This window comes from Pundamilia nyererei, unplaced genomic scaffold (assembly GCF_000239375.1).
Source record: "Pundamilia nyererei isolate P.nyererei 1_Seehausen unplaced genomic scaffold, PunNye1.0 scaffold00074, whole genome shotgun sequence".
NCBI lineage: Eukaryota > Metazoa > Chordata > Actinopteri > Cichliformes > Cichlidae > Pundamilia > Pundamilia nyererei.
This window is the reverse complement of record NW_005187475.1, coordinates 1018200-1031876: the sequence shown is the minus strand read 5'-3', so window position 1 is coordinate 1031876 and position 13677 is coordinate 1018200. Positions and strand designations below refer to the sequence as shown.

The 13677-nt window shown below is 38.8% G+C and overlaps 1 protein-coding gene across 1 annotated transcript in view; it reads right to left on the bottom strand.

Moving 5' to 3' along the window:
* Positions 1 to 1950: 1950 nt before the first annotated feature.
* LOC106456263 (uncharacterized) overlaps positions 1951 to 13677 on the bottom strand; it is a 15028-nt gene continuing 3301 nt past the window's right edge. Inside the window, exon 4 of the mRNA XM_013911881.1 lies at positions 1951 to 2202. Within this exon, the coding sequence (XP_013767335.1) occupies positions 1951 to 2202 (252 nt within the window). The remainder of the gene's footprint in view (positions 2203 to 13677) is intronic.

Below are 13677 nucleotides of genomic sequence, written 5' to 3'. Positions count from 1 at the left end.
GCTGCTGGCAAGTGAAGCATGGAAGAACATTTGTGATACCTTTTTGTTGCTGGTGTTACCGCTGGCTGCAGCTGCAGAGGGGAAGCGGGGTCTCTCTCTCCCACAGCGAGTCCATGCCTGCTCTCTGAAAGGTTTGCCAGATTAGTGCGGCTGCCTGAATATTTCACTCTGGCTCTCCAGATTTTACCTAAAGGGGCTGTTGCCACACCTTTGTCGTGTTCTTAAACTGTAATGTAAAACCCAGTTTGGATTGGACTGGGTTTGCATGTACTACTGACCCCCCTCCCCAGCTGTCTGTATTTGCACGTGTGATGAGAAACTTTAACTATCTCAACTCTCTTTCTGTTTGGCCTAATTGAAGCTGTTTGAAAATCTTACAGTTTTCCTTAAATGGACTATAGATTTCAATTTGTAAATTGCTTGAGCATGTTCTCCTGCAGTCCTTTCAGTTTGGCATCACAACTGTACATCTGCTCACTGCAGCAAAATGCCAGATAATCTGGGGGGAAGCACAGGACAGAGAAAGATAAAATAATATTGGCCAAATGTAATGAGTGTGAATGTATTTTATATATTACTGCTGCCTCCTCTAATCTTAAACAATGGATTTCATAAACCATGCCTTTGGAGAGAATACATTCAAAGAAAGAGACTACAATCGAAAATGATGATACAAAATCAGATTGTATACCTTGGCTGTCGGCATCTATTGATTCAAAGTGCCCTTAAATGTTAGATTACTAATCTGTGTTTCTCATGGCAGGGCAAAAGACACTCATTCTGTTATCTGCAACATAATAACAAGCTTGATTTAAAGAGAAATAGATACAAGTATGTACATTTACTATTTCTTCAACCTCTGCAAAATGTCTTGAAAAGGAGATTTTTGACCATATTTTGAATACCTAAATAAACCTAGTAACTATTTAACTGGAATTCCCCATCCATTTCTATGCTACTATTGCATGTCATTAACTTTGGGTGTTTCTTCCCTACTGCAGTTTATGTTTTGTGCTTGTGTTGTTTTTGCCCCTGTTTTCTTTTTGTTCTTGTCTTTCTTTCTTCTGTTGGTTTTGTTGGAGGTTTCTTCCTGTAAAACGTGCATGCTCATATAACAAATTTTTCAAACTGATATGCAGTTTGTTTGAAATCAGTTCTACCCTCCATATATAGCAAAAACTTTACATTTAAAGATATGACAAACCCCCTCTCCCCCCCAAAACCTATCTAGTTGCCAAAATAAAAATAAACCTAACATCGCTGCCACAAACATAAGTAGGAGATTATGTATGTCTCACAGTCTTCCCCTGATTATGCAGTTGTTTTCTACAGCTGCTGCGGGCATGTACCTTGAGATCCCAGCATGGGTGTGTTTCTAATGGATGCCGTTTGTGATCTGGTAGATGGTGTACTATTTTTAGAGAAGTAATTTAGGATTTTCAAAACTTAAGAGATTTTTGGCAAGATCTGACATCTTAACCTTGGAAAAGATAAGATTTCAATCCTTGGTGCACTCGAGCCTTATCCTATAAAGACAAAATCCTAAATGACATTCTTTAATGAGATAAGATGTTTGGATAAGCAGATGGAATGACTCTGATTGCAGATGTTTGAGACAACATACAGTGACTTGGATTTGGTCACAGTAACCTCTTCCAACAGCAACTGCTGTGTTATTCTGGGAAAAAATTAGCTTTTAGTCTTGTATTTTGATTATTACGATTAATATTAACATCCTCAGGTTGTCTTTCTTTCTTTCTTTCTTTTCCTTTGGGACAGAGCAAAGTAAACAAACTGTCCTAGGCCCTAGCACAAGGTTCAGCATTTGGACTTTGCATTTGGCCAATTTCCAGGGTTCACAATGACCATCTGGAGGTCCAGTTGGCTCTAAACAGACTAGAGGAGTCCAAACCACTCAACCAGACCTGTGTTACCTCACATGAGTACGCTCTAGCAGTCAGACTGCCAGAGTGTCTTTTGGGTTTTAGCACACACAAAATAGCCCGACTGAGCCACGGGCGCCAGGCCCCACCAAGCAGCCACCAAGAGTGAGCCAGTACACACCTGAGCACCCAGACACCGAGAACCACCGACGCGTGAGGGCATCAGCCACTGGCAGGGAATGTGGTGGGGGGAGACAGGCCCCCACACCTGGATGAAGCTGAGATGTTCCCAGAGAGGTGGTGGTGGTGGTGACCGAACCTGACACATAAAAATAGACAACTGACAACAGAAACGAACACTGTACACACACTCCCCAAACATACTCTAAACCTCCAGGTCCAGGCACCATCTCCCCCAGATGGGCAATCCACCTCCAGACCAAGGAGATGTTTTCCCTTTGCTCTGGCATGGAGACAAGCGCCTGACCTTACTGTAAACATTCACCTTTTATTCTCCAAACTGTAGTGGCACTTGAGCTCCATTTTTGGTTTGCATCAGAGTTTTCATGGTTTCATTAACACTTGGTATTTTTGCTAGTATTTGCAGACAAGTTGGCATCTTACATGCAAACTACTGGCAACCACAACAATCTACACATGACTCAAGTAGCTGCAATGAGGTTTTCCGTGCAATGTAGTGCAACACTTTGGGACCAGTTTCATCTAGCGACTATCAGCAACAACTCACCAACCACTCTTCTCCACTTTTTGCCAGTGGGTCACTGGCTGGTCTCTATGATCTTTAATCTCAGCAACTACACCAACTTTCATCAACCACTTACCAGCCAGTACTCATTTTCCCTTGTGACTGGTGGTTGTCCAAAGTTTTCTGGCCTGTATCAGGCCTGACTTAGTTTACAGTTACAGGAAACTGGGTATTGGACTGCTCTACAACTAAAAGTAAGTCTTTCAGATCTCCATTTGTAAAATAGAAAATATTCTCTTATTTTATCATATTTCTTGCTTTCTCCTGCTGGAATATTTAAATTTGTGTTTATCTTTACAAGCAATGTTTTTCACTCGCAAGAAGCAGGTTACGTTGCTGTCTGTACATAGTCACCTCGAAGCATAAACATGCAGACATCTGTGCACATACTCCCACACTGCATATTTTTACCAAACAGGTTTGTCTTCACACAATGTTGCTGCAAAACTCAGACGGTTGAGGCTGTGTGCTACTGGAACTGTTTGGTAAATGGGCCTAATTGATGAAAACACAGACATCAGCAATCAGTCATCTCTCACTGCATAATCTGATGTAATATGCAGCTGGAAAGGGTAGGCCTCTATTGAATTACATTGTCTATATGCTTGTCGTACACACACACACACACACACACACACACACACACACACACACGTAATTTCGTGACATTTAAATATCAGTTTAAGGTTAATGCATCCCCCCAGATGGATAAAATGCTTTTAACGTCATTCTGGCTGGCACATGGACCTCTTACCACATTTGCAATTATAGTTAGTTTAATAAAACAAGTGGTGTTCAAGTTACTGGCATAGAATTCAACAAGTAATTGTTTTTTGAGGGCTTTTTTTTTCCATGTAGTACCTGTTGTGTATTCTGTTTTTGTCCTCAAACAAATGAATGAAATCCTTATTCATGGATGCATTTTTTGCTTGTTTATTTATACTGAGTAGTGATGCCTACCCGTGTTCACCGGAATACATCAATTAACATTAAAATATGTCAAAGTACTCTCAGTAATCAGTATCTTCAGGCATGAGTTATTAATTGCCAAATAGGTTCATAAATAATTGGCACCAAGGCAGCTGAGAATCTCACCTTTTTGAGCATTAATATGGAACAATGGAAGATACAATTTCTTATAAAGAGACCTTTTTTTTTTTTTTTTTCTTTTCAGCAGAAAAATTTGTGTCAGTGGTGTTAGCTTCAGTGGCAAATACAATAAAGCCTGACAGAGAAATTGTTTTCAGGAGTAACGAAGGAAATTTCAGCTAAGTGTGAAGAGACGGGCTGGGAAATAATTTGTGACATGGTGGATGATGTTTTGTGAGTTTTGGTATCAGTCTTGACAATGATGGATCCGTGTGCATGTTTTATCAAACTCAATGCAGCAACACATTATTTATCCTCTTATTGTTTTTGTTACACTGTGCTGTTTGATGTTTTACAGTTCACATGCATATACACATACAACATATGCCTAAAGTTGTATTTAGAGGAAGATGGAAATGGACGTGAAGCTTTGAGTAAATGTTGAAATTAACATTTACAGCCACTTGCAGGATGTTAATAATCAGCCGTAGGAGTCCATCAGAAATGGCTGTAAGTGCCCAATAGTCAGGAAACACTAGCTTGAAAACCTTTAACCCAGGTCCACTAGAATAGAATAGCCTTTATTGTCATTGTACAGAGTACAACGAAATTGGACTGCCACTCCTTTGGTGCAAGATTCAATAATAAATATAAATGTAAAATATAAAAAGTACAATAAAACAATCGCAAGTACTCAAACAATAGTAAGTACGATATATACAGGATAGCAGCATTAATATAATGACAGTATGAATAGCAGCATAATATAATGGCAGTGACGGTATGGTATAGCAAGCAGGTTCAATTGTTTTTGTGCTTATTTACTACGGTGATAGCTCTGGGAAAGAAGCTATCCCTGAATCTGTTTGTCCTGGTTTTATGTGACCTGTACCGTCGGCCTGACCGTAATAGTTCAAACAGTTGATTGCTGGGGTGAGAGTGGTCCTTGATGATATTGCCAGCTCTGCTGAGGTACCGAGAGTTTGCAGTGACCTCCAGGCTGGGCAGAGAGCAGCCAGTGATCTTCTGGGCTGTGTTGATGACCCTCTGCAGTACTTTCCTGTCCGCAGCTGAGCACTCTGCATACCATGTTGTTATGCCGTACGTTAGGATGCTCTCTATGGTGGCTCTGTAAAATGTCACCAGCAGCCTCTCCTCCAGGTTGTTCCTCCTGAGCACTCTTAGAAAGTGGAAACGCTGCTGGGCCTTTTTTACCACCGCCGTGGTATTTGCGGTCCAGGAGAGGTCATCAGAGATCTGCACGCCCAGAAACCTCATGGAGTGTACCCTCTCCACACAGCTCCCGTGAATGTAAAGTGGGGCCGGGTCTGCTCTGCCCTTCCTGAAGTCCAAGATAAGTTCTTTAGTTTTCGTGGTGTTCAGTTGGAGGTTGTTAACTGAACACCACTCAGTCAGTCTGTTGACCTCATCTCTGTAGTCTGACTCATCCCCCCTTTGAGATGAGTCCAACCACCAAGGGAAGATTGTTTTTTATTTAGTACTACAACCTTCTTCAGCGATCTGACTTCCATGTAGATACATGAAAATGGCACCACTAAAGCAGGTATGACTGACAGTATAACTTCATGACTGGTGTTGTGTTTGTGTCCATTTGCGTAGGTTTTTTGCTTACTCAGAGGCATCTGCAACCTACACAAACGTACCAGGGTGCAATACTTCAAAGAACCAACAGCACATAGCTTGATGTGGATAATGCACAGATTAAATACTGACTGGCTGAATCAGAATCATTGTTTCTTTTGCTAAGTTTGCAAACAATATACGAGTGGGCCACATTATTAAAAATCATTAAAGATAAAAAATTAACATGAAAATCATCAGATTACAGCTAGAGTGGACATTTCATTGTTTTTAATTGCTGAAGTTCAGCTCTGTGTGTTACATTAACACACCACCATAGCTGGCTATGGGACCAACAGTGCAAGCAAGAGTTCCCCACAGACCAGTTGACTGGGACACTTCCCCCTACTGACAGTAACATGTAGACCACAGGCCATAAGGCTGTGTTTAGTTGTGACTCTGCCTCATCTAACACTGCTCGATTTATGTTAAGCAGTCTTTGAAGGTTTGCTCATTGTATTTTTAGAAGCCATGACATGTCTGAAAGTCCACTTTTTATTAGTTTGGAAGCAAAAGAATCAATACCATGTTTATTTTTTTTATTGATCTCCTGTACTCTGTGCAGCAAATATGCGACTCTTTCCTATTCCATGCCATAATAAAAGATATACTGTAAATATCCTGTAAATATGAACCCAAGTCTGCTAAATGCATTTAATATATAAAAAAAAAGACACTTGGGCTGTTGACAGTTTTGTAAACAGCAGCTTGTTTTGGGATTTGTTTGATAGTTTTATAAGATTTATTCCTGTGGGGACAGCCCATAAAAATTCTGTCACCCATTTAAAAGGCTACTTTAACCATTCTCTGGCTCAGACAGTCTTTTTCCTCTAGTGGACCAAGCTTATGTGACAAAACTGTCATGTTTCAAATGCCCATAAATAAATAAATATTAATAATCTTGAATTCCCTGTGCTGAAAAGGATCTTATAAAATGTTTGTTGCACTTTCTTGCATTCATATATTAAATAAAACCTACATGTTTCTTGATGTATCTGTAACAAAGTTCATGTATAATGTATTCCCAAACCTCATGCGCAGGTTGTCATTGGAACTAAGTGCTTAATTGTAAGTATAACCCTAAAACTAAAAAATACCTGGCTGATCTGTGTTAACAAGCGTTAAAAACGTATACCTGATTAAATTGATTAATATTAAATTAATTACATTAATTTATGCTTCTTCAGTTTTTTTTTTTGGTTTTGCGTGGCTTCACTCATGCAACTCACTGTCCCCAAGGATACTTTTAATTGAGTATTCTAGCATTATAATAAAGACCAATTACCGTTTTGCAATGATCATTCTTCACATTTTAAATCTGTTAAAAATTGGATTATTGAACTAAGGCTTGACTTGTAACAGACGATACTGCAAATCAAATCACAACTGCGTGATGTTTGGAAAATTGCAGTTATTTCCCTGTGTTGATCAGAAAGAAAAAAACATGACTGCTAAACACAACAGAGATCTATGTTCATGTTTTAAGTTACATTCAAAACCGAGGGAAAAATCAGAACTAAGGTGATCATATTCTGTTTGCACCGTTAACCACTCTGTCCTAACTCTGCCTTCCATATATTATTAAATAATCTGCAGATTTAATTGCTGTTGTCTCATCCACCATTTTGACAGGCAAAAACACCATCTGCTCCTCAGTAATCCCTTGAAACGTGCACACATGCACCCCGCTGTGCTGTGGTAAAGTTAGTAGTGACACCTGACAGAACTCCCACAGTGCACTCACTCCTGCTGGAACAAGTATAATCAAAGTTAATTCATGCTAGAATTACAGCGAAAAACACACATGAACCTTGACACGTTGTCGTTTTCTCTGTAGGAAATCCACAAGTACACACAAAGATAGGGGTTGAGCATGCAAACTGTGGTTGCTTATGCTTAATATGAGTGTGTGTTCATTTGTAAAAATGTTAGATCAGATGTCATGAGCACCAAAGATTATGAGCTGCCAGAAATACTAGGCTATTAAAAATAAATAATGCTTTGCTGTTATCCTGCTGATTTTTTGTTTTGATGCACTCAGATAAATTTTCTTATCTGCAGCAGGACGAGACGTCAGCTCTGATTTTCTGATTATTTTTTTAATTTTCAATTACATTATTAATGATTCAGTTACATCAGATTTATACAAACGGGGATGTCATAATAACAAATATTTTGTACTTGCTTCCAATACCACTCCATTTACAAAATTACCCATTTTCTGAGACAAAGAAACCTTGAGTTTTGTGAAGGTTGCATGTGAATCAGTGTGTGGTGACTGTCTTGTTGGAAATTTTGGAATCAACTTAGTACCAAGGTAGGTTCAAGGAGAGACTTCTTGAACATACTAAAGCTTCATCGTTAGACTTTTTTTTTAAAATGCATGCAGTCCCATACAGTTATGCATGTGCTGTCAGTGCCAGCTACTTCAATTAGGAATTCACATCTACTTTAATTATCACTTTGAGCAAAGACAAGGTAGAAACTGAAAGTCTGCTAACTAATTCATCCATGGTGTTTGTGTTGACAACACATCAGCTTTATATCAGTAGACAGCTAGTGTTAGCTAACTATAACAGAGAAACTAAATGAAGAAAGATAAAGAAGTAAGAAAATTCTCTCTGGGGTTCATCGCTACAAGAGGCGGCATTCACATCAAAAATAGTCATTTAATCCAACGAACACTGATCAATTCAACCACAGTTGTTGCATCTGCGTTTTGTTCTAAACAAGTTGGCTTTCCCTTTCCTGTCCTTGACTGACTGCAACATTAGATTTCGAACTAATGGACTCTTCAGTGATGAATGTAGAAGTGGCACAGAGATGATAAAGCATCCCTCCTAAAGCTTCATCATGCACTTTCGCTAAGCTTCATATCGCAAAAAATGAAAACAAAGCAAAAATGCCCAAAGAAATCCTCAAACAATGGATTGCCACTAGCATTTCTTTATGAAGATAATAAGTTGGCAGGGATAGTTTTAAAACATCGCATTGTGTCGAGAGAGCTTGCAGTTTTCCAAACACTTGGCAAAGCCAAATTCACAATCATTGTCACTTAAATAAATCTGTTTTCTTAGGTCCACAACCTCAAAGACTGTGGCACAGTGGGATCACTTTCAGAATGACTGCTATCACTGCACATTCAGAGCTGCCAGCCAGATTTGCAAATATGAGATAGGAGGCCCTGCCAAAGATGTATCTCTTCCAGTTTTCTGAGACTTAAATCATTCAGAGGCACTGCCTGAAAATTATTCAATTATTGTTTAATGACAAAGTCAGCTTTTATTAGATTATTCTTAAGCTCTGTGGTTCTCGATCTGGTGATGAAGGGAGGTTATTTGGGTACACAGCAGACAGTTGGGACATAATTTGCATATATTGATGGATATAAACACACTCCAGAGCAGTGGGGTGGAGGAGCAGTTTTGTGTTGTTGGAATTTTGTGCAGCAGAAAAATACTGAGAGGGGAATAAATGTTCAGTGAAGCCACTTCAAGTCTGACATTATCACTTTAGGAATGTGTCTAAGGTTAACGGCAGTAATTTTATATTTCACCAATATCATAATACATACTTTATTTGCCACTGTTGTCATCTGAGATCATTTCAAACATCTATTGGTATTGAGAAGTGATCTGAAGTAGAAATATGCAATCCCAGGACAGGAAAGTCAGTGGTTCAAATTATTTCCAGATAAGCTTAGTTCAGAACTTGGTTACTTCCTGCACATTTTTTGCAATATCTGTGTCCATTCATGCAAGACATTTAATCCCTACCTCAAGTAAGCTGTTCATTGGCCAGTGGCTTAAAGCTGTTCGCACTGTCCAGCTTACAGATACGACAACCTCTCTGCACAAATCTCTTGCTTTCTGTTACTCTAAGTGTGACGATAAAAAAAAAAAAAATCTTGTTGCTTATTCCAGTGTTAAGAGTTTCAAATGGATCCATCTTCCTTTCTTGAAGGTTTTAGAGATTGCACAGCAGTATTTAATAATAATAATAATGATGCTTTTTGCAAATGCTCAGAGATGATTCAGATCCCATAGGGGAGCCTGTTCCAGAGAGTGGGTCAGCTTCATTTTAGGTATGGTTAGGGGGTAAAAAATAGGCCCTCGTCTACACAGAGTCCAGTTCAGTCCATTTGTCTTGTCTGCAGTGGTATTACTGAAGCTGGTAGCCTGATACACCAGTGATGCAAACATTGTCAGAGAAGTGGTTGAGGAGGATGGAATGAGGAGCTGTCAGAAGGTGGTGTCCAGGAGAATGAGGATGCTAACATCCCTGAAACTGTAGCAATGAGGAAAATTTGTGATTTGTGGTAGTTTTACCTGACAGTTAAACTGTTTCAATTCTTTGCTTAACTGAAGATTTCTTTGGGTGGGCAGTCTTTTGTGCCTAAATCACTACTTTCAGTTGAAAACTTGAAATACAGCCATATTTAAAATGGGCCAAATATTGCCTCCAAACAGAGCTCCGATTATCAAAAAAAAAAGAAAAAAGAATCCTGATTCATCAGAAAAAATAACATCAACAAAACATTTTTTTAATATCAAGAAGTAGATGTAAATGTTGTCAATGCCATAAATGTATTTCAATTTGATGACTGACTCAAAATGACATGGCTGATAGGGTCTTTCACTGCAGCTACACTGAAACACGGTCTGCATATACTATAATGGATGTAGCGACCAAGACATCACCTTAAGTACAGTGAAGTCTTCTGTTAACACTCAAGCAAGTGTTTTCACTGTTTTCTCTTTTTTGCAGTCTCAGCTAACAAGTGAAGGGTGCGTCTGACTTCAGAAACCAAGAAGCTGCACATTACTCTGCTTTATTGTCCCTTTGGACACTAATGGGGCCATGATGCTTACAAACTAAGCAATGTGTTATATTTAATACAATTTGAAACTAGAGATTGAAACCATAAACTCAAGTATTTACTTAGGTCAAAGCTCAAGTTAGCTGGAGACTATTTATTCATAGACTTAATGCGATAAGATCAAGAATTGACCCCAGGGGAAACACCCTGTAAAAAAGGGGGCTGGGAATGAGGAGATTTCTTCCATTACAACAGAAGAGGAAAAATAGAATATATGGCAGAGCTTGTGTTGGATTGCACGTATGTTTCTAATCAAGTGCTCAGTGGGTGTGAATGCACATGAACAGTGGGTACACTCTCAGTTTCACAGTAATGACTAAACAGCAGCTGCTGCTGTCTGTTTTAAATGGAACTGGTGAAGGTTGCATGTCCCCTCAGGTTAGTTTTGCTTCATTTTTCCATTTTCTTTGTCCTTGCAACCTCCAAGCCTTTTTATTTCTGTCACTCAGGTGTCTTTGGGGTCACAATTACTCAATCACTTATTGACTTCCACGCTGACAGCATCCACTGTGTTATAGCTGCTGAAAAATCAGCAGAAGAGATTCATTGCACAGTCCCACTGCTGCTCCTGTTTATTGAGGTATATTTGCTGTATTATCCTGGCTGTCTTGTTTATTTCTCTCTTGTCATTGATAGTATGCCCTCTCAGATTATGAGCTGATTGATGTCTATGTCCCCTCCAGCATGTTCACCTTCCTTGCGCTCTTAAATCTAATGCATCTGTGCATGTCTAGAGGACATTACATAACTGATACATATAATTGTTGGCAGGCGTGATGGATCAGAACCGTTGTCGTTTTCTTCACAAAGATACCATGCCAACCAAAACTAGAGTTTTGGATTCACTGCCATTACCCAAATATTCATTTTTTATAACATATAATAGATTATCCAGAATATTTTTAAGATTTTGAAATGTAAAATAAATACTCTGTGAACAGGCAGTTTGATGGCCATTACTTTGATGGATGTGCATGCAGGAAAATGTATGACTGCATCAACACTCTTTACTTCCATCATAATAGTGGTGGGAGTTGTAACTTTATGAGAAATAAGTTGATATTTATTCTTCTTTTTTCCGTTGTAGTGTTATTGTACTATTGTTGAGTGATTTTGTCTTTTATATATATGACAAAAAGTTTAGTCAAAAATTCTTCTCAGTAGGTGAACTGATTAATAACTTTTAGCCCTTTGTTCTTGCTTTTATGGGCTCATCTGGTTGAGCATGTGAGCTCATGCAATGGTGAGGCATCCATCCACAGGATCCATATTCAGGCATCTATCATCAAATCATCATTTAGAATTGTTACTTCTCCTAGAGGATTGGTCCAATTTATGTGGACAAATGCACAAAACTACAACATTAACATTACAACATTAATAGTCTGGTTTTTAACTCTTTCCCCCTTGGACTCCTGCTAACTTTTGTTTGACTTTTCTGAAATATGTGGTTTCTGTCATATTTCAAAGCTGCTTCCAGAACAGCTTCCGCCTGTGTCTGTAAAGATTTTATTCTACCTGGAACAGGTTACCACACATTAAACAGATAAAAAATAGAGGTTCTTTCACAGATTCACGTCTTTGTGTCTTTAGTGTTGTACTTATGGATACTTCTATGCGTGTTTAATGATTATGTAAGTTTTGAAATATGGACATCAGGAAATCTGGTTGTGTTTTAAGAGATATTTACTGTAATAGGGATTCTAAAAAATTAGGGGGGAAAAACCCCCAAAACAACCAACCAGACAAAAAAACCTCACACAATTACTTGTCTTTTCTCACAGGTTTAAGAAAAATAGTGGTTTATAAGGTAACATAAAAAAAGCATAAATTGACAGCTGTGCAAAAGAAGAACAACATAAACTTGGAATTAAAGCTATACAGAAATATATGTTTTTAATAATGACTGCAATAAAATTACCACGTCATCCTCTACAACAGTGGTTCCCAAACTTTTTTTGTTTTACAAGAAAAATGTACTCCAAAAACATCCTCCAACCACACACGCCGATATTTTGCTCCATTGCGTTTATTTCACACCTCAAACATTTAGTAAACAATTAAGCAAATACAAGTAATCTGCAATAAATTACAGGTAGTAATAAAATAAACTACTAACTCTTTTACGCTACGTCCGCAGCTGCACGGGTATTTTTGAAAACGCAGCTGTTTCGTCCACAGGTAAACGGCATTTGGAATCACCGAAAACGGAGATTTTTTAGAACTCCTTTTTTGCGTTTACGTGTGGACGAGGAATACAGAGTTCGTAACGCAACGTCAAAGGTATGTGCCCTTTTTCACGTCACGCTGTGCGCCACGTTATTGTTTGCATGAGATGAATTGCAGAATGGCAGAGAGAGACAAAATACTGTTACTGTTAATCTGACTATCTGCAGGTTTTACACACAGTTACTGTCCCTCCATTTACAAAGGCAGAGGCGTCACGGTGTAATTATTTTACGTGTAGTTGTTTTTTTTTCTTCTGTGTAATAATATTCAACATTGCTATCAATACATTTTTCAAAAAATGCCTCTCTGTGCAAAATGGGTTTAAAAACATAAACAACTGCAGGATACTGTTTGTCCGGGGGAACAAATTGTGGCAGGATCAGCCTGATATTATTTTTTTTATCCCGCTGTAACTTAACTGTATAAAGAGCTAAACATCTCCAAAATGTCAGGAGTAGTTAGTTATTATAACAAGTGTTTGTGAACTAAAAATCAAGAACGTGCAATATAGTTTGTCCATGATTTGAAGAGCCCAGCGCTGCTCCCAACGAAGGGAAAACCAATTCTGCAGGGGAGACCTACCATGGCACTTGTGCAGGTGAAACCAAAGGGAAGACATGCTTCACCATATTTTCTAGTCTTTGGCTTAGAATGAAGTTGGTTTGGAAACCTATTCAGCGATGCTTCATCTCCTGCTTTGTGTTTCTGTGGGCGCCCAGTGCTAGCAGTGTCCAAGCGTTTTGTTTTTTTTTCCTTTTCATACCGCCGCCTCCCCTGCCATAACTCTGCGCCCCCCCTAGGGGGACTTTGGGAAGGTCTGCTCTACACTATATACACACATGGATAGATGGATCTATGAACACACACACACATCTTCAGTTTCACCTAATTGGAAAGGATTTCAGAGGAGTGAAACTACAGTATTTGAAGTTTGCTGGCAAACATGAGTAATTAATACTTCATGTTGCACAGGCTGCAGAGCTGACCTGTGCAGCTCTGTTATGAAAGAGTGTGGAGCTGCACTAATGATTGATTACACTACCAGACAGATTAATAGAGCTGTTATTTCCAAACTATAGCCACAGAATTAGGCCACTGATTTACATGTTGCTTAAAAGGGTAACAGTAAACATCAGCTAATGCACCTAGGTCCCTTGTGGGTTCATGATGTTAAAAAAAAATAATATATA